This window comes from Diorhabda carinulata, chromosome 6 (assembly GCF_026250575.1).
Source record: "Diorhabda carinulata isolate Delta chromosome 6, icDioCari1.1, whole genome shotgun sequence".
Lineage (NCBI taxonomy): Eukaryota > Metazoa > Arthropoda > Insecta > Coleoptera > Chrysomelidae > Diorhabda > Diorhabda carinulata.
The window spans coordinates 18,410,395-18,437,810 of record NC_079465.1 but is presented as its reverse complement, the minus strand read 5'-3'; the positions used below and the strand labels follow the sequence as shown (position 1 = coordinate 18,437,810).

Here is a 27,416-nt window from a genome sequence, read left to right as displayed (position 1 = left end):
ACATTTAGAAAACATTCCGTGCATCTAGCGAATCCGAAAGATCGTTCGACGAGCGCACAAGAAAATTTGATCCGCCGAAGTGAGTCCTAAAGATGAACAAACATACCAAATTTTGAATAATTATTATCATTAATTCAAAACGAAAAACCATCAGCAACATCTAAAATTTTCCAGCAAATGTTGATTAAAAATTAATAGAAAAAAATATTTTTTCTATGAATGTGCGCTCGAACCACCGTGCGATCGCCTCACGTGCCTTTGATGCGCCCTCCTATATAAAGTGTGCGTTTGAACCACTATGCGCTCGATTCACGTGCGCTCGATGCACGCATTCTTTTGATGACACCCATTCAGGCTTGTATACCCTAATAAACAACATATAATCTTTGTTTTAAGCACGTACATTTTTTTGTGACAAATAAATATTTATTTCTGATTTCATATACGTCTCTCATTTTTTATTGGAATAACTTCTTCTAGACGACTATATTTCTACGAGGGTTGCTACTTGAGTTTCGAGAGACAAATAAAAACAAATATTTATAATTGAGTACGACGTTATTGTTTTTCAAAATATGAATACACAACCAATACACAGAGATATATAATATAGAAGCACACGCGCACGACGTGCTTTTGATTTTTGCGGAAAAAATTCGCGCAGATATCGATATCGCATAAAAAATAGTGGTTAGGTTACGTTAGGTTAGGTTAGGTGAGGTTAGGTTAGGTTAGATTGGGTTAGGTTAGGTTAAATGAAATAATGTCTACCAAAGAAAGAGAGGAAAGAACAAGACAACAAATGTAAATGTAGACTAATTACTTATACACAAATAAGTATACGAGACCGGCAGTCACTGAAGGAGAAATCCGCGAGGATGGTTCCAACTACTGCTTTGAGACACGGCGTGAAGTTTAGTGAGTATTACTCTTCCAGAACAACGGGGGGAGTCGAGTCCCACACTACCTGGTATTCTATCCCAGGTGTACGTAAATGTATTTTACACCCCGGAAAAAAAAGGTTAGGTTAGGTTAGGTACTAAGTACTCAAAAAAAACCTGCACTCGATTTTACTGCCTCAATAAGTGGGGTTCGTTGGTTAGGTTATGTTAGGTTAGGTAGTAACTACACAAAAAAACCTGCATCCGATTCTACTGGCCCAATAAGTAGAGTTCGTTGATTAGTTTAGGTTAGGTTAGGTTAAATCTGATCAACCATCAATGCTGAAAATTATGCTACACTTATAAAAAGCGTAGCTTCTGTAATTATTCTAAAAAACATTGACTCAAATATAGCTTCAAAATATTTAAAAGAAACTGATCTAATCTGTACAGCAAGTTTATATATGTCGATTCCCTACTGATGGATTTTTTAAGCGAGTACAAATATTTCTTAATCCATCTCTGTATATCGGCCACCCCGATGAACATAAGCCTTTGTTATTAAAGAACCGGACAGGTAGTTTCTATAGCACACTTGATAGACCGATAATGGTGTTTTCACACACGGCTACCAAACAAGTGATTTAGCATTATGCGAAAAGTGCCGCAAAGCTTTGTTTGTTAGTTGTAAGAACTCTAGAAGAGGCTCACTTTGCTCACATTCGCACACTACTTAATACCTAATTAGGTACGGGCTGATAGATATTTGACGATGTATCTACGAAAAAATCCCCCAATAGTTGAAAAGTATCAAACTAGATCGTGACTTTCACTCCTTACAACGAAATAATATTCCAATATTAAACAAGTATGAGAAAATCCCTACTCCCATCGAATAAAACGATGACAGATGACAACAATCTTTCTTCTAGTCTTAACGCTTCAATTAGCGACTGCAATCCAAATCAAGGAACTTCAAAACTCAGTTCTTCCCGTCTCCCTAAGTCCCATGTACGTAACTAATGCTCCAAATACATTTTCATCCTCTTTTTCTTATTGTGTCGTATCAAGTCCCCTTGACGTTGGCGATCATCTCTATCTTGAGCTAATCTAAATAACTGTCCTGATTCTCTTATCTCAGTCCATTCTTTAATATTCTTCAATCAAGAGGCTTGATCCTTCCAATTCCTCTACGACTTCAGCCATCATAATCAGCTGGAGGATATTAAACCGGCTACCACGCATTATGTGTCTCAAATAAGCTATTTTCCTGCATTGAATGTTATCCATCAACTCACGAAATGCATTTGCTCTGTTAAGGACTGCATCGTTAATTTGCATAGCTGTCCACGGTATTTTGAGCCACATTTCAAAAGCCTCTAAGCGATTAATGGTCCATGCTTCGACACCATATATAAGAACTGACCATGTGTAACATTTTAATGTTGAAATTTCAAATTATCATTAGAGATGAGTGATCTCATTTTAAAAAATGTTGTAGAAGCTACATCAATTCTAGATTTTCTTTCCTTATCGGGATCCATTTGTTCAGTAATGTAGCAACCAAGATATTTGAAACTGGACACTCTTTGAATCGTTTTGTCCATTCACCTGTGTGCCAGCAAGCGACTTAATACCAAATATTTTGTTTTAGAACAGTCAATGTTTAGACCCATCTCTCTTTCCACTATGTTAATGGCGTTTGAAAGACATTGCAGTCCATTCAAGTCGTCATTCAGACAACTGTATCGTCTGCGTTGTATTTATAAGTTTACCGTTAATTTTTACTTCAAATGATAAGTTGTATCTAGCTTGCTTAAAGATCTTATCGGAATACAAATTAAACAGAAGTGGTGAGAGTACGCAACCTTGTCTGACTCCTCTTAAGATTTTGCATTTTCATACCATATTAATATTAGCAATATAAAATTAAGTCTCGAGCAGTTTGAACACATATTTACAATCTACTCAAAAAAATACAAAGTAATAAGTAAAAATGATATGGTTTCTTGTTATAAGACTTGAGGCATGCACCATCCACTGATGGGTCTCCGCAGATCACTCTATGAGGTCTTCTGGCCAGCGTCTTTTCAATCTTATCTGTTCCATTGAATCAGTATAAAGCTTGGAAATTATTGTTTTTTTCGTGGTTTTAGTTGCGGTTTTTGTTTCTTGTCGCTGATGTCTGAATAACTTCATTGGAATACCGAGGTCTGTGTGTAATGTTTGGTTGCTTACAAACCATGGAGCATTAGCTATTATGCGAAGCATTTTAGATTGAAAAGTTTGCAGTATCTTGGTGTTCGATGTTTTTATTGCAATCCCACAGCTCTATGCCATATGTCCATATTGGTTTTAGGATAATTTTGTATATAAGTATCTTATTTTTCATTGTTAACTGCGATCGTCTACCCAGTTCATATTTTGAATTTTTAGCTCAAGTTGTGTTTTTTAAGTTGTATGTGTTTCTTCCAAGTTAAATTTTGGTCAAGTGTAGTCCGAGTTATTTGACTTTTGTTTTCACTGGAATCGGCATATCGTTAATGGTCACTTGTGGACAGGCACCTCGTTTTGTGGTGAACGTGATTTGTGTGGATTTGTCAGTGTTGACTTTCTGATGTAGTAGAAAATTTAACAATGCCCTCGATCTCTTAAATTCAATACAGAAAAATACTCTTCTTTACCATAAAATTAAGCACAAATCCAAAAGAGGATTATTAGTAAGAAAAGTAAATAAATGGCTCTTTGGCATATTAGACGCAGATGACGAAGAACGTTTTAATATATACTTCCAAATAATTAAAAACAAAGAAGAAACAATACAAAATGAATATGCAAAAGAACATTCGATATTGACATAAGTAATCAAAGCCAATAAATCTCAATTACAAAAACTAACGGATAATCAAAATATAATCATCAGATTATATTTATTATATTATATCATAGATCAACATATGTTCAATGTTTCTCATGCATTTTACTTATCTTTAATTTTGGACAACATTATAAACCAGCTGTATAAAATTCAATATTTAATCAATAATATAGATAACGCAATATCTTTTGCTAAAGAAAATACTCTGCATAATTCCATTCTAAACTCAAACCAATTAAACGATTTAATATTTTCTCTTCAAATAACATATGGCAAAGATAGAATAATTAAATTTCAGAAACCAATAAATTATTAGTCTTTTCAGTACACAAGTAACAATAAAAAAAGTATTGTATTGTTTTCGATATATATACTACCAATTATAAATCCAATCCCCTTTAAATTGTAAAAAATATCCCTATACCCATCCTGAACCAAACTATTATATTACCTCATCCTTATGTATTATTTAATGAAAATACGCAATGGTCAGTAACAGAAATATGCCCAGAAGTAGAAAACATCTTCATCTACAAGCAAGATTTGCTACTCTAGAAGAGAACCTAACCTAACCTAACCTTATTAATTAAGTTTATCATCACTATAAATTGACTGTATTTCATATTTCTTTCAACTTTAACCCCATTAAGGTATCATCTTCAATTACTTATTATTTAATTATTATTAATGTGACTATAATTAACCATAAATATATCATTATTTAAAAGATAAGAACGAATATTTAAAGAAGCTTGTGAACTAAAACGTTATTCATTTAATTTGATATTCTTCTAGTCGGATTAGTGTAACCAATTGTAACTTTAAATTATTATTAAATTCTCAGTTTGCTAAATGAATTGTTTTTAGAAAGCAAGTTGGTGAATTGAGTTATTTAATTCTAGTTTAGTTAGTAATTGTTATTATTATAAATAATTTTAGTCGAGCAGGAAAAATAATAAAAATATTCTGTTGTGTCTGTTTTTACTTTATTACTTATAAAATTTTTTTGACCTTTTTTGGTTAAACGCTATTATTATAGGCCAATAGTCAACATATTTTTCTCCCAAAATCTTTCAAAAAATATTTACATCTTGATGGAAACATTCCTCTTATTCATCACTCATATTTTCTAAGCTGTAAGGAAAAAAATGTTATTGTAGAAAGTGAATATTCAATGACGTATTTAGTCCTATCTGTTGAAAATTGTTCAATATGTTAACCATAACATGATTTTCACATTTTTTCTTTCCCAAAGTTTTTGAAATTATTTCCAAGCATTAACAAATGAAAAAAGACAGTGTCGATCACGGCATGTCCACTTTTCGCGACGATCAGAACTTTATATATTCCTCTAAACATTTTAATGAAATTTAAAACAAAATATTGGACGTTGAGTATCAATTGACGAACATAAACTGATGTCACCATGTAGGGCAGTTAAAAATGACTTGATTAAAGAAAAAAGTGACATTATTGACATTGAAATTTAGCTCATATCTAGTAAAAAACCTTGAATCCAAAAAAGCCCTTCAATTTCAGTCCTACGCACCTACAAAAAAAACTGTAGCTAAGCCAATCAATACATCGTACCACGGATGTGGCAGAGGTCATTATGATCCTTAACCGAGCGGAATTTTCTCTTAAAAACTTATCTCTAAGTTGGAACTTCAGGAACCATTCGTTATATTCATACTGAATACACTATTCCCATTACCATTGGCCCTACACTCACAATTACACTCTTCGACGCGCGTTTCGATAATCCAATTATCGTCTTCAGAGACTGAAGGTAAACTGTATCTGAAGACGATAAGTTGGTTATCGAAACGCTCATATCAGACAGTGTAATTGTGAGTGCTGGTGTAGTGGTGGTATGAACAGTGTATTCAGTAGACTCATCTCTTATATAACAGGAAAATCTAACAGTATAATGTGAACCCATCTCATTAGTTCCGGCTTTTGGACAGCCACGTTTTGAGATATGACAACATTGATACGAATACCTCAAATTTGTCATTGCCGTCATGAATATTGACATTTTTGGTCAAAAATGGGATCAAATCGCGAACATTTTCTTGCAATGATTTTCTATGACTTTGGAAATGGATGAAACTAACAGCAGTCGAATCGCGAACATTTTCTTGCGATGACTTTAGAAATTGGTTAAACCAACAGCAGTTTTCCGATCAACTCGCTTCGACTTTTGGTGATGAAGCATCATCTCAAGACAGTCTGTTTGCTTCAAACGCATGCAAAAGTGTATTAGTTGGGTATTTAATTTGAAAAACAATGACGTCATAATCAATTATAAATATCTCGAAACTTAAGTAGCAATCCTCCTAAATTATATGATATTTAGAATCCTACATCTCAAACAGAATGCTTTTGCTAAATTTTTTTGGTTTAAGACACGAACATTTATAATTATTTGTTTAGGGGTACATGAAAGAAATCAATGTTTGCAAACCAGTATAATTATTGTACCCGGAGATGAATCAAATTATTCCTTCTGGCACGTAAAGAAATTCGTATAGCGGTGTGGTATCTAACAAGGCGAGGAAAGGAAAATACCGAAATATGTATAGGAAGTGATCATTCATTCTAGTTAATCACAGTAATCACGAGGGCCTTCCGTTTGCGGTGTCAAATTGTTATTATAACGTGCCACGCACTTCATTTTCTGGGATTATTATTAAAATAACAAAACAAAGAAGTAGAAAACCGCCGCTGTGGCTGTTGAGGTTTACACATCTGTCATAGTAAAAGCAGGAAGGTCAGTTTGACGCCTAGATAACTTCAGATCGTCGACAAATCGAATCCGTACGTTTTATAGAATAGTCCGGTCAAATTAGAAAAAAAATAAGAGTGAAGCTACATAAATTCCCATCAATCAGTAAAATTGTCTAAAATACAATTGTAAATAAAATTTGAGTGTTCCTCATCATTTCCATGTATGGAAAAATTTTATTCAAGGTCAAAGGTCAAAAAATGAGTTTTTCACGATTATTAGCAAAACGGTAACTTTTATCATATAAATATCTTAGACAAAAATTGTAGATTATAAAATAATCTTCGAAATAAATCAATACTCTTTTTTCTACGAGCCACCGTTTCTGAGATATAACGATTCAAAAAGTTGTAAAACTTATAATGTTTGAGATTTACTGTCGTATTTAATGATTGCACGAGAAATACCAAATGATATTGATAATTTATTTGATGATTGTATCGATCGTAGCAGTGACTGTTATACGTACCATTTTGATTTTTCTGTGCAAGTCACATGTTAATTTTACTCTAATCGTAAATTTATCATTAAGTTCCAGTGCAATAATTATTTATTAATAACTGAAAAAGTTTTCACTCTCCATATAAATAAACACGTGTTGTGAGCTCCCGCTAACAACGGCCATTATCGTACCTGTACTTATTGTACTTAACATTTTTTGCAAATTTGAATCAACACAGAAACGTGTACGTGTTTAATAAATATACGTGTTCTATTATTATGAAAGGTAAGTCAAATAATAAACAAACGAATACAATATTGAATCACTGTTTCTCACAAATAAGTATTTTAATTTGATTTATTTACAGACTACATGTACAAGAGGCAAGCGATAAACGAAATCAACAGAGACAATTAGAACAAAGAGAAACGCGTAGATTTATAGCAAACAGACGTAGAGGAATTTAACAACAATGCCAACTAGTTCTTCGACCATTTATTTCTCGAATTACCAATCTAGTAACAACGATGGCCGGGTCAGCTAGTCTACTTATAAATCACCCTTCATAAAATACTGGCACATTATTTGAAGGTAGTTCATATTGCTACAACAGAACTATTAAACTTTCAAATTCATATTTTGGTTTATAAAATTTCTCAAACTGGTATATATTCAAGATGCATTATGACAGAAAATAGAATTTTGAGAACTTTTATGAGACAAAAATAAATTTGGGAATGCCTTGGTTGTAATTTTGTTAGGAGAATATAGCTTGTTATAGCTTGGAAGTGATTCCCTTTCATTCCTATTTTTTGCTCTCATTTTCTCCTGAATTTATTTCTGTCTTCAATCACCTCTGCGTGCCATCTTCTCTTTGGTCTTCCTTTTTTTCTCCTTGCTCCTCTATGTCCATCATTTTGTTGCTCTAAAATCTGGCATTCTCTGTATGTGACCCAGCCACTCTATTCTTTTGGATTTTATTATTTTGCTTAGTTCGGCTTCTCTAAATAGATTCCTTATTTCATTATTTGTTCTCCTTGGCCATAAATCTCCCCCCTTTTCACCGCCTAGTATCCTTCTAAGTATTTTCTTTCCCAGATTTTTTCCCTCGTAACCGTCGTCCTTGATAACCACACCAAGATATACATAACTTTGAGCTTCCTCTAAGCTCATTGCCTTTTCTTCGTTCAGTTGTAATGACATACGTCTCATTGCTCTTTTCCTTTGTGGTGTTGTCATTATCATGAATTTTATTATCTTCATTGACTCTTAGATTCACTACCATCTCTATGAAGGCTTTTGCAGGTTTCGTTAAGCTCATTTAAATGGAATATTGCATAATAATATTCCTAATTAAAATGTTATTTTGTTATACACAACATTTATTGGAAGTCGTTTTAAAAAATCAATAACTAACACTATACAATCTATACATAATTAAAACCCAACGGTGATGAATCATCAAGAGAAACAGTTCAATATATACCAACAATGCATGTCAAATTCTCCAACTTGAAATCTACATAAGCTAAGAGATCCATCTAGAGCTTTTAACTTTAATTTTAAGAATGATCAACCTTGGGCTAACTATTTATAAATTAGGTGGTTTGCAATAGATACAGACGACAATAGGTTTGTTCCAACACGTTCATGTACAAAGAAAAAGTTTTCCATCATACTAGTTACGCTTTATCTATATCCCATGCTAGTGTCTTAATTTTATAGTGATCCTTAGAGAATCTACTTGTTTTCTTGGTCATTCCGATACCTGATTGAGGCCATTCACAATTTGGATTGACTTGCCTATCTTCCAAATTTCTTATCATGTTCCAAGTTGCTTCTTTCATTGGAAAATTTCTGTTCGTTTTTATTATTTTTTTTTGTTTTCAACACCTACCTTCGTATAGTAAAGAATCCGTGCAATGTTGAAGCACATATATAAAATCGATCCAAATAGCTTGTTGAAGGTTCAGTGACCATACAAAAATAGGAAATAAACTAAATCAAATAAATTTTATATTACTGATGGCGTTTTATAAGTAATACCGGTTCCCATATGTGAAAAGTTTTATACCTCAATTTAAACAGGTCGTAACTTTTTAGACTAATCTCTCATTGTATAAAGAGTACAATCATACATCGGAAACAAATGTCAGACTTGGTAGCAAGAAGTTGAAGAGGAACACACAGTTATTAGCAAACGGTTTAATCATTTTAATATTAGAGATCCTTCACCTACCAGGGATTTTGAGATTACAAGAGAAGCAGTAGTACCACCATTCAGTGAATATGGAACTCCCTTGGTTCTTTTCAAGATACCAAATATCGACGTTTGAAATCATTAGGTAAGATCTGTAAAAGTTGGTGAATTAATCGAGAGAAACGTCGAGTAGTTCCTTGATCTAAGATGAAAAATAGATTCATCTGAATCCTAACATGGTAAATTAGTCGTAAGACAAAGGACAACTACCAGAGCCCGTCGCAGAGAGAGGTCGATTTGAGCCGAAAATCTTGTTCTGTATTGGGTGAAATTATGAAGGTTTAGTTAATCGAAAGAGGATGTTCTAATAACTGCGAAACATCAAGGAATAAGGAAGAGCTTGATGGTACTGGAATCATACCACATCCAACATTTAATCCGGACCTTGCACTGTTAGATTACTATTTATTCAGATCCATGAGGGAAAAAATTTAGACCCAAAAGAAATTTTGATAATGCAGCATGACAATTTTTTGCATCTAAGCCCAAAGAATGGTTTTAACAAGGACTCAAAGAGCTTGTTGAAAATTGGGTTGAAACTAAAGTAACCATAATTTTAAAACATTCGAAAAGTACTTTATATTGTAAAGCAGGATTTGTAATCATTCTCATACAGAATATAACAATAAATATTTAGTTATATATATATATATATATATATATATATATATATATATATATATATATATATAAAAATAAGTGATTTCTTATTTCTTAGACCTTTTGATATGTTTGTTTCTAAATATTCTTAATTTTAGATCTCTTCTGTTTCAAAATTAGTTTTTTTAAAAGAAACGTCAATTTTTATCTTTCTTATAAAAAACAAATTTTGATACAGAATAGACCTAAAATCAAGAATATTTGGAAACCCGAAAACAAGTGATATTAGTAAAAAAATGAAGTTTACAAATAAAAAACTTACTTAGAGGTAATATACAAAACTACTTACAATTATCAGAGGAATAAATTGCTTTTCTAACTTTGATTTTACTTTGATGCTGATTAATCTTATTGATAAAATGATTTTAGCTATAAATAATAAATCAATGTATTTATATCAAAATTTGAATCAAACTTCTAAAGCGGGACATTTGTCTGTCCCCTCGGATATCTTGAGGACGCTGGGACAGAAACGCTATTAAGGATTTTTTTTTTGTGATTACTTAATCAACAAAATGAATATCGGAAATCCACATCATTGATAAAAGAAAATATCAATAAATTTTTGATAAACAACAAAGTAAATTTCGGATTAAAAATAAATGAAATTCATTTCAATTCAAAACTATAAAAATATTTAAGGATATTTATTGTATTATATTAATTTTTCAGTAGACATATCTACTACTGCAGTATTTAATATTATAAAAACATCACGGGAGGGCCATTATAACTCTCTTGTTTTACAGACCAATTAAAGAATTTGTTGAGGGTACTCTTAAGCCCTAAAAGGCCGTTTTCAATTTTATTGTTTATCTAAAGCAGTGTGGCGCCTTGCAAAACAGGCGACAATCGGTAAATAAACGTCTTGAAAATCAATGGAGTTTTATGATTTTACCAGTAAACTTTGGAACCAATCATAATAGATTTTGATTTATGACCTTATGAGTGTATTTCTGAGATATTTCAAAAAGTTATGAGAGATGGAGAAACGAAAGTACAGGGAATATGAATAAATTCAAATTATGAACTTGTCGGTAAATTCCAAGTGGTTTTTTTCGGAATATTTCATAGGAATTTGAATACACCTGAGGTATATACACAAAGGAATTTCTATTTAATTATATAACAAAAAACCATTTGTACAGCATTATGAACGATCTTTGTATTTCAAAAAAGCTTATAAGTCTTACGAAAATAACACTCGAACATACAATAACGAAGGTAAAGGCAAATAAAAGAATATTAAAATATTTCCAGACCGATACAGGACTAAAAAAGGAAGATCCTTTATTCACTACACTGTTCAATGTAGTATTAGAATGGATAGTCCGTGAAATCGGTTTGAACAGATTAGGGACACCAAAAACAAGGGGATCGCAACGACTGGCATACGCAGACGATGTGGTGATCCTTTCAACGTCGAAAACGAGCTTACGGAAGCCGGCAGAGCCTTCATAGAAATGGCAGAGATAGTGAATCGACGAGTCAACGAAGTTCATAATGACAACACCACAAATGAAAAGAACAATGAGAAGTTTGTCAATACAACTGAACGACGAAAAGACAATGAACTAAACCACGACGGTGACGAGGGAGAAAATCTGGAAGTAAGGATGACGACGTCATCCCAAAAAATCACTTTCATGCTATAGGCATAAAAGACCTGCGTGAAGCACCTATATATCTGAAACTTTCCAGCTATTTGTCTACATAGCTTCGTAGACACTTGTCAAAGCGTTGCGCAAGTTTTTGTATGCTTCCTTCATGGCGGGGTTATACCACTAGTGTTTTCAATCATGAGGTAGCATATTCTTTCACCTCGTCATTGAGTGAAGTGAGTGAGATTTTAGGTGTAGAAGAGATGAAAATTGCTAAGTGCTACGTCCGGGCTGTATGGAGGATGATCAAACAGATCCTTGCTCATGATTATGATTATCATGATTGTTATATTTGCGGAATTCAATAGCAAAAGCACTAATTGTAAAAGGTCTTGATTAAGCTTCTCTTCAATTGCGAGAACTAGTCATCATCATCGTGCAATCGATCACGTCCTTCATTGGACTATCAGATCCATTTTCTAATCATTGAATCGCTCCCTAAACATCGCAGATTTGGCGATAAATTTCACTTGATTCAACTTTCTTTGTATTTAGTAAATGAATCATAGATCTGATTTCACAAGCGGCGGATTTTCGGTTAAGGCTGACGTAATTAAGAAGTACTACAAGGTACATGTCTGCAGCAGCGATCTGAAAATGGCGTATATTTCTTTTGTTTGAGCAGAGTAACTATAATTTATGCTCTGAGTTGCGATTGCAGTGCTGCTGCTCATAGAAATAGAAACGGAACAGTTTAGAGCAAAATTGTACGTTCTGAACAGAACTCATAATAATCATACATGAAATTTGTTTTTTGCAAAATAAAATTTTGTTTCCTGAAATGAAAAAGTCATCAAATCAAAGGATAACACATGGAGAATAGGTTGGGATAGTTGATTTAAAGACTGCTTCAGCGTTTGCAGTGGCTGCAAATGTGGATATATGACTAATTGCATTATTCTGATCCTTTTCACTATGTTTCTCTTAATGTATTCACAAGATTTTTGTGAATTTGCCTCGTAGTCAGCTTTTTCAATTAATAATCAATCAAGATATAATTATCTCTACTATAGAGAAAAAATTGTAGGGATTTTTCTGCCTGTTGAGCAGGTCTTGCAGATACTGCCCTAGGCAGGATTATATTGTACAGCTCGAGAGTAGTATCGGTAATACTAAGTCAGTCTTTTATGCTCTAAGCTGTCCAAGTTTTTGGTTTCTGTATTGAGTCGAGCAATCCAAAGATACAAGAATCTAAGACTTGTAAAGGATTCTAAGATGTTTTCGAGTATATCTTAAGAGGGATCCAAATTGCTTTAGCTAATTCAGCTACGTGACTATTCCAGGTCGAATTGCTCCCCTTATTATGGTGATATTTTTTGTCCAGACAGGATTAGTTGCACACATATATTCCATTAATATAGAGGGAGAAGCTAGTTGAAATTAAAGGATAAAGTTGTACTCAAATGATGTATTTAAAAGCATAAAAATAAATCGTAATCATCGTTGGAGCTCTGAACACTTTTGGGATATATGCAATATTGTTTCTTCAGTTACTACATTATTTTAGTACTGCTGACTCCATAGAGGTGGTGTATTGCTTTAGTAATACCTTCAAAGCTGGTGAAACTAGCACCAAAAAAAACATTTGCAGCAGATAAATGCATGTTAAATCCTTATGAAGAGCTGGTTAGGTAAGGGTTCTTTCCACTCTTGGAAGCCGGAAGACCTTGAAGTTGGTAGAGTGGATTAGTAGCTCTCAAGCTTGAAGGAGATGAGAACAAAGAGAAGATGAGAAATAGCTCAAAACAGTCGGTGAATACTGGCAGTTTCACTAATGTCAACTTGAGGAAACTGTCCTAAAATCTGACCGAGTTTATATGGTATCTCAATTTTTTCTAACCGAATTTACCACATCAAAATGTTTACCTGCTGTTTGGTATAATTTACTAACTCCCCCAAATATGCTAGACCTTTAAACGTGGCACCAAATGAATGTTTGAGTGTATTCTTTTTTTTAATATGATAAGAAGTATGTTTTGGAATATACTTCTTCTTTCTTCCATAATAAGACTGTTTCATCTTCGATATCTTTTGTTATCCTGGCTCTAGATTGTCACTATCTGGGGTTTTTTCGTTTTTGATGTTTTTGGCATTAATTTTTGACGTCATTTATGTTAATGTCATTTATGTCAATTCTAAAATATTTGTTTATTATTCTCTGTTATTTTATTTGAAACTAAAATTCTAATTTGCATGTAATGGGCTTTTTTGATGTTGTCATGTATTTTATTATAATTATTTCCCAAACGAGTGATTTATATAAATAAATTAAACTGATCATGTACAGAAAAAGATGTAAATATTAAAAGTCGTTGAGGTTTTTGTGAGATTAGAAAGAATGTAACGGAAAACACACTTAATGAATATACAGATAAATTAAAATCAAGTGTTTCATGATATAGCACTTTTATTAAACGCTCTGTGGATAATTTGCTACCGCCTGTAGTTTTATGTGTTAAATACACATCTCATCATCCCATCTACACGTGTTATTTCTCGGTCACGATTGTTTAATTCTTATGTGTTGTGGTAGGACTAAAATCAACACTAAATAAACGGGAAGTGGATTGTTTTGTTTAGAACTGTTTATATTACATTGATATTTTGCACTCAAATGTAGAGCTCACACGACACATATGGTTTTTTTTGGTTGGTAGTAGTAAGAAGGGAAATGTAAAGTAGGTATATGTTCATCGAAATTGGTAATAGATGAAAGATATGTTTAAAATAATTATCCTGTTTATCTATTAGTAGCTACTTACAAATTTGAAATAATATTAAATATGCTAAATATATCAAAAAATCGAGAAACTATAAAGAAATTTATGAGCCAAAAAGCAAAAGAATACTAGAAATAACGATTACAAAGAAAACCAGACAATTTACAAAAGTTATAGAGAATCAATGAAGTGCGAAGAGGAACAACGAAGAAATGAAGCTATAGAAAAGTTAAAAGATAAAGTTACAGGAACAGATGAAATCAATGGAGAACTAATAAAAACGAGGAACTGGGACAGATATTTCAAAACTCTGATTAAAAAGGAAACCAGGCAATTTACAAAAGATATGGAGAAGAAATGAAGCGCAAAGAGGAACAACGAAGAAATGAAGCCATAGAAAAGTTAAAAGATAAAGTTACAGGAACAGATGAAATCAATGGAGAACTAATAAAAACGAGGAACTGGGACCGATATTTCAAAACTCTGATTAAAAAGGAAACCAGGCAATTTACAAAAGATATGGAGAAGAAATGAAGTGCGAAGAGGAACAACGAAGAAATGAAGCTATAGAAAAGGTGAAAGATAAAGACACAGAAACAGATGAAATCGATGGAGCACTAATAAAAACGAGGAACTGGCAAACATATTTCAAACTCCGATTAAAAAGGAAACCAGACAATTTACAAAAAATATGGAGAAGAAATTAAGTGCAACGAGGAACAACGATGCAAAATTCGTTGTCCATAGGACCGCTGTGGAGCACTTTTTATTTCAAATAATTTTTTATTGTATCCACATCCCATATGGAGTGTAGACCCCAAAAAAAAATTTTTGGGCCAAGGGAAAGTTTGGCAGTGGCTCAAAGTGTTATGTTAACTTTATTCTTAGGAATTACCTATAAAATTCCACAAAAAAGCTTATAATCAAGCACTGGATTGATTGTCACACAATTCAATTCTTGAATTTGAAAAATAGATCGTCATTCTAGTCTTAGTTCGAATATATTTGAAAAAAGTATTGAACTTTTATGTACTTACCGTCCAGACTTTGTTATTATCATTTCTGTGCCCTCGGCGTGAAAAGTTTTCCATAAATCTTTATTTTTCAAAGTAACGTTGTAATTTGACGCAGTATCTAGAAAAATATACAATAGGATATAATAATTTTAATGAAAATATGACAAGAACTTAAGAATAAAAATGCCCGAATCAATAGATAGCCAAAACTTACCAAGTTATAGCCATTGAATGGTATACACAATTCGATTTGGATAGGAACTACCCCATCCAAATCGAATCATAATCGATTGTAATAATCAAGTCGACGTTGATCAAAGAATGTCTACTAATGAACTAGGCAACGAAAATAATGTTTGTCTAATTTGGGTACCAAAGCAAAGAGAAACGAAACAGCAAATAATCTGGAAGACCAAACTAGAAGCGTTCTGTTCTTTTTGCGTTCAACACAATTTCTGTGATCGGTGTCCATTGAAGCAAATTTTTAAATTATATTTGACGCTAATTATAGTAATTCAAAAAAAATCAACCAAAAAATAGGCTCGACAGGTATTAATCTATAAATACGAGATAAATTTTGTCATTAGTTTATAACCTAATAGATTGCGAAATGAAAATAGTGGGCACGTCCATTTTTTAACATATGCGACCCAAATTTAGGGCTAAAATTTTATCTAATTCTAGTTGAACATGCACTAATCTCCTAAACTGATTTCAGGACATAGTCACTCTCTTTTTTTCACAAGAACAATCTTATTACTAGAATAGACAACATAACCTCACTAAAAATACCTTGCCTAACCTAATCTCACTAAAAATTCCAAAAATAGTATAAATTACAGTAAATAAATCTACACAATATTGTAAACAGCTTTTAAATTAAATAGTTTAATTATTTTAAATTATAGTGGTAAAATTGTACAAAAGAAACTTGTATTCTTATGCCTAACAACATAATATACAGGGTTTCCCGCATAAGAACTAACCTAAAGCAAAGGCGTATGTGGGAGCTCAAAATATGACGATTGGGGGCAATTTGCTTGTATACCCTCCAACAGAAAAGTCCCAAACCATTTTGGGGGAATAATTAGAGGTGACGCAATCTTCAAGTTTTACAAAATTTTTTTATCTGTCAGTTGATTTGAAAAATATTTCATTTTCATATCATGGATAATTTAATTATGAATTTTTTTTTATTCTCGGAATTTTTTATAAAACTTTTTCATTTTCAAGTAAAAGGCAAATAACCAAAGATATTTTTTCAACAATGTTACAAAAAAGTATTGACCATAAACAAGTGGATATGTTATTGGTGTTATTTTTTTGTGAAGGAAACTATAGACAAATCGTAGAAGAATATTGGAGGAGATTTTCTAATCACGAAGTTCTTCAATGGGAAACATTTTCTAATGTTAAATAGGCCGGGGCATTTTCGAAATTACGTCACAAAATTAATAGTAGAAAAACAACAACGCCATCGTTATCTAGGGGTTAAATAAAAGTTATGAGCATTAAATTTAACATTTTTTGTCTCAAAATTATTTTTTTAAACAATAAAAACACCAAAAAATCGGTACAAATTTTGTTTTTTGCGTTTTGTGCTGAACCTATGCAAGACTCGTCTTAGTTTCTATACCTAGGCAATATTGTAGAGTATTTAAAAATCTTCAAAATAAGCTTTCATAAATTAAATTTTTCAAATTGTTTATAATTTGTTTAATTTTAAATATAAAGGTTTCTTATTCACTGAAAACCGAGATCTCTATGTACTTAATCAATGCTCTAAAGATATGCTAAAAATAGTTTTTGTAAAATGGCAATTAAACAATAGGAGGCCCTTTTTTTCAAAGGGCCACTCTTGCTCACCGGATGGTTCTATCATCATTTGGAAAGTCGCGTTGGAAAGAAGAAGAGTTCAACTAAAAATTCCTTATCTCAGTTGTTCGAATTTTTTTACCCCAAAAAAGTTTTCAAAAAAGGTGTAAAAAAATTTATAAACAATTTCTTGTTTTTTAAACATTTTATACAGAAAAATCGTAATGTTATGTCATATTCGGAAAGCTGGCAGTTTAATTTGGGGCGAAGTTGGACATTTTTTTTTAATTCACTGTGGCTTTGTTTTTCAATATTAACGAATATTTTTTTGCATCATTTTGTAGAAGTTTGAAATTTTTATCAATAAAAGTTTCAATAATCGATTATTGGAAATGTGCATTTGGTAGCAGTATGAGTGACACTATTTTTCTCCGCTGCTCCGCGAATCCGAGACAGCGGACGAGTGGGGATAATGAAAAGAAGCAAGGACGGAGCGCTCAAAAATGCTCCGACAGAAATCAAATCTGCGGTGCGCTGAAAAATATTAAGTATCTCAGTAACTATTGAGCTGATTTTAATCTTTTTTTTTAACTGGGCTAACTCGTTCAGCTAAAATTAGCTGTCACATTAGTTTTTGCTAAACTTAATCATTTTCCCAGAATTTTCCCTTCTATGAATTCTGCAATTTTTTGTAAGACTTATTTATTAACCTTAACTGAATTAAAAATTTTCTCCTTTCGGTTAAATGATCTAAGTAACAAATTATCGAAATTTAATGTATTAAAACTTATTTTGAAGATTTTTCAATTCTCTACAATATTGCCCATAGTAACAAATAAAGTCTTGCATAAATTCAGCGTAAAACGCAAAAAACAAAATTTGTAGCGATTTTTTGGTGTTTTTATTCTTTAAAAAAATAACGCAAAGACAAAAAATGTTGAATTTTATGCGCATAACTTTTATTTAACCTCTAGAACACAATGGCGTTGTTTTTTCTACTATTAATTTTGTCACCAAAAGCCATCTTTTTCGTATGTGCCCTGGCTTACTTTATGCATAAAATGTCATCCGCCGCACATTTTAAAAATTATATCACAATTCAATTACTGAAAGGACTGAATTCCAAATTATGAAATTTGATGTATAAATAAATAGTCAAATCCTCAGTCTTTTTGTTAGCTGTTTAAATGATATAATTGAAAAAATATCTTTGGTTACTTCAGTACAAAAGCTTTATGAAAAATTGTTAAAGTAAAAAACCTTTTAGAATCAAAATATCCATGGTATGGAAATAAAATTTTTTATATTAACTGAGAGATAAATATTTTCATACTGTGCAAAATTTGGTATTGAAAAGAAATTCATTTTTTCTTAAATTTTGGACCCAAATTTGAGACTCTATACTTCCTAGAAGAATACAGCTTGGTTTAGAGTTCACCCCGTATACTGTTTATTTTGTAGGATTTGAATGAATAGTGTTTATTTCAAAGAAAGTAGGATTTGAAAATGTAGACAAATACGACTTGAACTTGAAAGATGATATTCCAATATGTCCAATTTGCCATTTAGGGTGCATCAGATAAAAAATTTATGAATCTGTTGATTGTGATACATTTAATATATTATGCATTTATTTATGTTATAACGTCTCAGATGCATCGAATCTAATTGATGTGAATATTACCATCAATTTAACTTATATGTCGATTTTTTTACATCGAAATCATAAAGCTATGAGAAATACTTATAAATTTTGTTTATTATTTAATTTTTTTACATAAATTCGTCGCAAATATAAATAATTTGAAAAAAAAAGATTAATTTGTCGTTTTTTATGCTCAAACACAAACCGGTAACCGCGAAATGAGTAATTACAATAACATATTATAAATATCAAAATTTTGATTTTTTTTTCTATAAATATACTATTTAATAATGATAAAAATAAATAAAAATTGATAGTTACCTTCATAATGCATATTATAATGACGATTAACTTGCGAATGCAACATCGTTGATAAATATTTCACCATTAAACGAAATAAACAAACAGTTTTTAGAAGTCTTTATTCACACTTAAAAACACAACTTTTTGTGAATACTTTTATCTGCTTACGAGGCGACAACTATTATAACTAATACCAATTCTAAATTTTGACCATAAATTTGGAAAACCTTAGCCAAACCCCTAACAAGTATTAAGCCCTTATTCTTATTGGTCGACCTGGTACCGGTAATGCCGATTGGTTCTCACTCGCAATTTGTTGACGAACCTTTGTTTGGTTAAGCGATTTGACAAAATACAGGCCTGTACTCATATATAGAACCAAAAAATGTCCATTTTTAATTCTGTAAGAATCAAAGAAAAATAAAAAATTGTAGGCCAATTAAATCAGACGTTACGCTGTAGCGAAATATTATCTTTTTCGTGTATTAGATACTGTTTCAAGAATTTTTGAATCTTTATAATTAAATTTGTGTTTTTTTGATATTTCATGGTTGGTTAATGCAGATCTAATTTTTTTATCGTATTGATGACCTCTTAGTCAATTTTCTAAATACTGAGATGTCTGCACTATGTAGAATTTAATTATAAAGATTCAAAATTTCTTGAAACGGAATCTAATTCACGAAAGAAAAAATTTTTAAAAATGGTTCACATTCATAAGAACAAAAAAGCTATAAAAGATAAGAAAGGCCTAAATAATTTTAGTAAAATTTATAGTTCTAATTCTAATAAAACTACAAATAACTTAATTAATTACTGCTACATATTTGAAATGTAAGGACTAAGGAAAAATTAATTTTTCTTATTAGAACAAAGTTCTATTTTGATTTTATTATTATTTTGATATTCATGATAGATTAATATAAAAACGCAAATTATCAGTGTCAATATATTATTTTGATAAAGACTTAAAGTAGGTCGAAACTTTAATTTTTATCTATATTTCAAAAATTATTAAAAAAAATTAATTTTGAAACAGAAGAGACCTAAAATCAATTGAACAAAACATTTAGAAACATAAAAGTAAAAAGTTATAGATATTAGAGAAACCCCACAAAAATAAATGTTCCATCAATATTTACGTTTCAAAACAAAAAAAAGAGCTAAACTCAAGTTTTTCTCCATTTCAAGAAGTTTACCGCTTTTATTATTTTCATGTAAGGATAGTAGAAAGAAGGATTATCTCTCATGATGATGAGAAAAAGTTGTTAAATTATCTAATTCGATATGATAAAAAACAGTTCAAAAACTTTCCATTGGAATTTACCGCGTTGAAATCGTTTTTAACTTAAGCAATTCATTATTGATATCAGTTGTATTATAAAAAAGACGGTTTTTCTCTATAAATCCGTAAATCTTTATCAAGACCATCCATCTCTGATAAGATCTCTCAACTTTGATTGGTTGGTATTTTACATTTCTGTCGTAAAAAATAAGCAAGTGGTTTTTCTCTATAAACACCAAATTCTCTATCAAGATCATCCAATTCTTCTTGGATGGTCAACATCTTTTGTATCTTGAAAGAGATGCTAGGAATTCTTTTCTAGGAAGATCTAAGTGTCTAGCAAGATCTTTAAACTTTGATTTGTTTGGATATACGCAAAGTTCCACTAGTCATTTTAAAAACTAGTTAGATATTCACACCATGATAAAATTGCGATTTTCATTCAATGTATCATTTATAACATACATTTTATATCATTATTATACCTACATAGAAAATATTTTGATATTACTTGTAAATAAATTAAAACGGAATACAACTAAAAACATTTTCCAGTTTGATTATTATTCAAGGAATTAGTAAACAATAAACAAAATAACCAATTAAAAATCAATAAACGCTTTATTTCAGTAGAAAATTTATTTTACTCGAATTATTTTTGAAAATGTTTATTCAAACTATTTGCCAAATAGTTGTTTATTGTCATTATCAAAACAAACTCTTGTAGTACATTTATACCTATTTGTAGAAAGTATCACTCGGCGGTCTTCTCATTTATTATATTTATTTAGATAAGTTTTGTAAACGCTTATTAATAAACAGGGCGATTAATTTAAATAGTACCAACGTTGTAGTGTGAAAATCCTCATAAATCTGAATAAACGAACAACATTCCTTCTTTTTATATTTATATGAATCACATAAAATGAAAAAAACAAACTTTTAAGTTGAAATGAATCATTCAAAATAAGAAATATTTCTTTTGACAGCTGTTTTCCCCATTTGCCATACAATATAGTCAAAAAACGCACATTCTGATTGTACAATTGGATCTTCTTTTAAAGGACTAATAAATTATTCTGTAGATTTTCATAATATGTACAGGGTGTCATCTTCCACTTTTTATTTTCATATATTTCCATAATCGTCGAATAGTTTCTTTTTTTTCTATTGCTAAAATATAGTATTTCAAAAAAGTGGCTCTAGGATGGATAAAAACTGAAAAATAAATGAGATCTGCTTGATAAGAATGTTTCATAGCTCTATCCACATTCAAGATACAGGACGTTAAAGGAAAAAATTCATACACATTTTTCAGGATTTTGTTGAAACTACTTGCAACACTGTAATGAACTCATGATGAAACTCGATATAGTGTTTAGTTCTAGGAATATTTTGATCTGAAAATTATGAAATAATAACCTATACTGGTATGAAGTAATGATAAAATTATTATTTTATTGTTATCAATTAGTATGGAATTATGTTAATTAATTATATCTTGTCACGTAAATTATATCTCATCGAAAAAAGATGTTAAATATTCGGATTAAGGGTTTCTTCCCTTTCTTTTAACGTTTCACAAAAAACCACTGATCGGTAAATTTAGATGTCTCTAGCTTTTCTATCGAAAACTATCATTTATTCATAATTATGACGATAAATCAACAAAAATTAGATCTTTGAAACTTTGTTATTTGTAAAATTAAATATTGTTAATCAAAATTCTTCTTCTCTAGAGCTCTTTATGTCCATTCCAGTGTCACAGTATTGCGATTTCAGTTTTCATTCTTCTTCCATCCATTTTTCCACTCTTTTCGATCCATTATGACTTCATTCATCTACTGTACTGTTTTCCCTTGTATTCCTCCTTCCTGCGCTACTTATTGTAGCCCAGTTTTCCTGGTTTTTCCTTTCCTTTCATCATTTCACTTCTGTCATTTATCTTAGGCTTTGTTGTGATCTTTAGTCATGTGGTTTTACCAGTTCAAACATCTTTAAACCTATTGGTTCCTTTATGATCTTTTCTATAATTATGTTATTTCTTATCATATCCATCCTCGTTTTCCCTGCTATTTCCCTTAATTCTTAAATCACTGCTGCTACTATTCTACTGCCTTTTTGTGCCAATTCCGCTTCTATTTTAAAACTTTCACACGCCTTTTCTATTTTTATTTTCTCTACTAAGTGCTACTAAGTGAAAATACATTTAGAGCCAATGAACAACGTTGTCGAGAAACTGGAAAGCTAGACCAAAAAAAGAAGAAATAATGGTAGAACAAGAATAATGAAGAAGATATGGAAGAAAGATATAGAGCATCGATTTACTACTCTATAGCTCTGTTTACACGCTTCTGATTGGTGTTTTATGTATAAAGTTAATATCAAAGATCCAATTAGAATAGAGAGCGATATACTGATGTTCTTTCTTCGTTTATCAGCAGTTGAGACCCATTTGAACAAACTTCCATACCTCGCTTTCTCTATCTTTAATATTAACTCAATGATCACGACTTTGTTGAAACTAGCCGGAAACTCTTACAGCTTAGGTACATTATAGGTTTTAGTAGCAAGAATTAAACCAGTATGCAGCATACCTTTAATAGAGTATCGTTTTAGATTTAGTTGATCAAAATCTAACAGCATAAGGAATATGACAAGACAAATAAATATGTCGTCTTCAAGTACTTGGAGGATACTTTTTATGGATAAGGACACCTTCACGAGACAAGATGTGCTTAACTCCCATAATGCTTACTACTTTGGTGTAATAAAAAGCCGCAAATCAAAAGAATATAACATTATCAACATTCATTTTTTAAAAATTTAAATATTGATTCGAGATATTAGAATATTTAATGTTAAACGAGCGAGGATCTTCGTTTCTCATGCTCGATGGAGCTTCACTGCACTTTGATAGAAGGTATCGTAATTAATTGTGGAACGATTTTCCGAATCGATGGATTGGTAAAAGTGCAGAAGCTCCGTTTTATTGACTTCTTCGATCGTCAATTTTAATTCTTCGGACTACATTGTGTTGATTCATAACTGTATATGATACTTGGATCTACCATTTCACTCCTGTAATGAAATATAGTTAAAACAGTAGATTCCAAAGGGCCAACCAACTCCGTACAAGGTAAATCTGGTGATGGCAACAGTTTTTTGGAAAAGTCAATGGATTGCTCTCATCGACTATCTTCAAAAAGGTAAAGAAAGAACAGAAAGTTGAAGGAGAGAACTGTGAAAAAACGACCATATTTTAAGAAAAAAAAATGCTTTTATATAGAATGAAAATGATTATTGAAAATAATGTATTGATTCTTTGTTAGGTCGAAAATATATTCAGTCATAATCGTTGATCATGCTGAATTCTCACTTGAACCCAATTTACGTTTTGCTGTTGTATTTTTGACCTCAAATGTTATTTTATATATTGGATTCTTCTACATTGTAGTTTTGTTTCAAATATAATTTTTGAGTCACAATGTTTGTTCACTACTACATGTATATATTTATGTCTTGATCCACAAGTAGAAATGTTTGGTTTTCAAATATAGGGAGTTATATATTGCCGCCTTATCAAAAAGTTCCTCCTGCTTTGCGCTGAGATCAGTTTCCAAAGAACTGACCTTATTCACCTCCTTAACAGTCTATTATTGAGTCTTATCTCAATTTGAGCGAAACTACAAAAGAGAACTGTTAGATATTTACTAGTACTAAACAGCAGAGCTCACTGCAGAGACTTCTTTAAAAGATTAAAAATTCTGGTTGCACGACTATCCACTTAGGAACGCAGAGCACGACCTTTACCTATCCGCTCCACGTTAAGAATTAGTTAAGGGCTCAATTTTTTAGAATGCAAAGAAATGCACAATCATTTGCCAATTGAAATTACATCTATATCATCTTTTCGGGCATTCGGCAATAATTTGAGGGCATATTCACTGGAAAGAGCCTACTCTGTAAACAACTTCTATTCTAATAATAATATTTAATTCTGGATATGCTGCATACTGGTTTAATTTTTGCTACTAAAACCTATAATGTACCTATGCTGTAAGAGTTTCCGGCTAGTTTCAACAAAGTCGTGGTCATTGAGTTAATATTAAAGATAGAGAAAGCGAGGTATGGAAGTTTGTTCAAATGGGTCTCAACTGCTGATAAACGAAGAAAGAACATCGGTATATCGCTCTCTATTCTAATTGGATCTTTGATATTATCTTTATACATAAAACACCAATCAGAAGCGTATAAACAGAGCTATAGAGTAGTAAATGGATGCTCTATATCTTTCTTCCACTTCCACTATCTTTAATATTAACTCTATGGCAGTAAATAACTACATAACCTAACATAACATATCTTTTCAAAGCCAGCAATAAACTGAGGAAATAAAACAAAAAGTTATTGAGCTATAATGTGTCTTATTGTGGTTAACAGCTGGGTCATTAATAATGACTAATTTTGTATTTTTTTAAACAAATTTTTCCACGGAAGTATTATGTTATTTGCATATATATTCATTAGGTTGGCCTTATTAACAAATATTTATTAATTGACGATCTACTGAAAAGAAACAGTGACAGCTTCTATCGTAGTTTTGTTTACTCATTTTTATAAATACACAAAATCTGCATTATATCAGTTTAGTGAGGAATATTACGTCGAAATTAGTGTGTCACAATCTTCTGTATCAATGTCTTCATCAAGTTTTTGATTTCAATATTCCACATCTTTCTAAGAGGAAAGCAGATATTTCCAAATATACTAAACAAGCATTTTTCAAGCGAAATAATAACGGTATAAACTCAAAAAATCTTGGAAAGTTTCATATGGAAGATGTAATTAAATTTCTGTTTGAAGCCGCTGAGAATACTTATAATGATATTAATTTGACGTTGTTGCTGACGAAAAAAATTAAAGATATTTCCTTTGTTTGGAGTTGAAGCTTAATGAATATAGGGTGATTCCCAAGTAAATAAGAAACACGTTTTATATACCAAGGGTTAGGAAAATCAATCCTTTATGGTAACTATGACTTATGTCTCAAAATGTCTTGTTTACAATATAGGAAAGAGAAAAAAATAATTCTACAACCACCAGAGTTCAAAACTTTTATGGATAAATAGACTATATAAGTTTTTCGTGATGATTTGTCTAGATTTTAAGGATTTTTTTGTAAAAATCACTTCAAAATGTCATGTAAAAATCGACGTTTCGACCTAAATTCAAGATAAATAATGACTAAAAACATATAAAAGGTCAAAGAACTAAAAAAATTAAGAAAATCATATTGATTATACAAATTTCTGCTTGGCATTAAACCACTACAATAAAATGAGTAATTTTGTGTGCCAACACTTTTTATAAAAGGTGTCACATGAGTAATAAGTCGGTGTGAAAATTCCCACGCTTCAATTTAAAGTTGTCGTTTCACATTGGTTTATAAATCCAACAATACATTGAAACAATTATTGGGCAATCCTAAGGATAAAATATCAAATTTGAAAAAGAGTAATATAAGTATATAAAATTAGTTATGGTGATTGTGACTGAAAGTATATTGGACAGACTGAGAGATCTGTTTTTGTCCGGTTTAATAAGCTCATTTAAAATTGCCGATCGCGCTGCCAGTCATAATCATGACATAAATATTAATAATGTAAAACTGTATCTAATAATAATTGTTGGATGAATTTGAAAGCATTGAAATTGCTAGATGTAAGAGTAGCTTAAATAGGGATAAAGGGACAATTTCTTACAACCCACTCTATAGTTTAGAAGTCAAATAATGAATATGAATATTCCTGCCAGGGAGTTTTTTCTCGCTGGAATTAAAGCCGAGTTTACACTTATCAAGTAACTAAAGCAAGTTACTAAAGCCAGTAACTAAAAGTTAAGTCCGGTTTTTTAGCGAGTGTCTGTATTTTTTGAAGTATTAGTTGTCATCTTGGACATATATGGTGAATTATCAGAAACACTTGCAGAAGAAATGAAGTAAAATAGAAATAAGCGTTGTTGGGTACGAAAATGGATGAGTCAAAGAGATATTCTTCTACAAGCTTTAATGTTGTCGCTTTACTTCAACGAGACATTTTAACCAGCTACCAAATCAAATAAAAATAGTCCCTGACCTGTCTACACTCGTTAAGTCGGCGTTTTAGTTGTCGGAAAGCAGTGGTGGGAGAAACTACTTGCTCAAGTAAATAGAAATTGTTTCTATTCAATTGACTAAACAGTTTACTAAATTAGGTACTTACGCAAGTACTAAATCAAATTGTTTTCACCATATAAGTAACTAAATGTAGCTACTTGATTTAGTAACTACTTGACACGTATAAACTCGGCTTAATTTTCGCGGGAGAAGGTTTATTGGTGGGAAAATTTTGTTTAAAACAGGTAAGTCAAGTTATTAGGTTTCACTTTACCTTCAGTCTCTGAAGACGATAACTTGGTTATCGAAACATGCATCAGACAGTGTAATCGTGAGTGTTGGTATAGTGGTAGTCCAAACATTGTATTCAGTATGTCGCACCTTGTTAATTGTCAATCGTTTCAATTTCTTTCAATCTTTCTCTCTTTGTTTGTTGACGTCGCATCGAAAACAAAAGTTCAAAACAACCCTGGCATCAAAGAAAATAAGTGAAGTTGAAGATTTAATCGTTTTAAAAGTGGAAATTTGATCGTTTGTACACAGATTGGAATCAATAGATAACCAACTTATTACCAACACTCACCCAAAATCATTTGGTGAGATCTATATAAGAAAGTAACCGACTATTATAATCAATATATGGATCGTTTTGCGGCTACACAATATAATTGTCGGTTTAGGGCACCTCCAAAACATGTGATTTAAACGCATCAACTGCTTCTTCGAGTGTATAAAAACGTTGACCTCGCAAGTTATTTTTGATCTGCGGAAATAAAAAGCAATCATTGGCGGATGACTCATCAATTCCATGTTTTGACTGTTCAAAAATGTTTTTGTTTGGATTAAAGTGTGAAAGTGTGAAGCTCTTCTGCGATTGGTTCCTCCGAATTTTTTGAACACTTCGA

The 27,416-nt window shown here is 31.4% G+C and overlaps 1 protein-coding gene across 1 annotated transcript in view; it reads right to left on the bottom strand.

Annotated features, from left to right (window-relative positions):
- The window catches only part of LOC130895848 (T-box transcription factor TBX6-like), a 31,280-nt gene extending 4,068 nt beyond the window's left edge, over positions 1 to 27,212 (bottom strand). Inside the window, exons 1-3 of the mRNA XM_057803406.1 lie at positions 27,095 to 27,212; positions 19,088 to 19,470; positions 15,328 to 15,424 (exon numbers count right to left, since the gene is read on the bottom strand). Of these exons, the coding sequence (XP_057659389.1) occupies positions 15,328 to 15,424; positions 19,088 to 19,154 (164 nt within the window). The 5' untranslated portion in view covers positions 19,155 to 19,470; positions 27,095 to 27,212. The remainder of the gene's footprint in view (positions 1 to 15,327; positions 15,425 to 19,087; positions 19,471 to 27,094) is intronic.
- Positions 27,213 to 27,416: the final 204 nt, after the last annotated feature.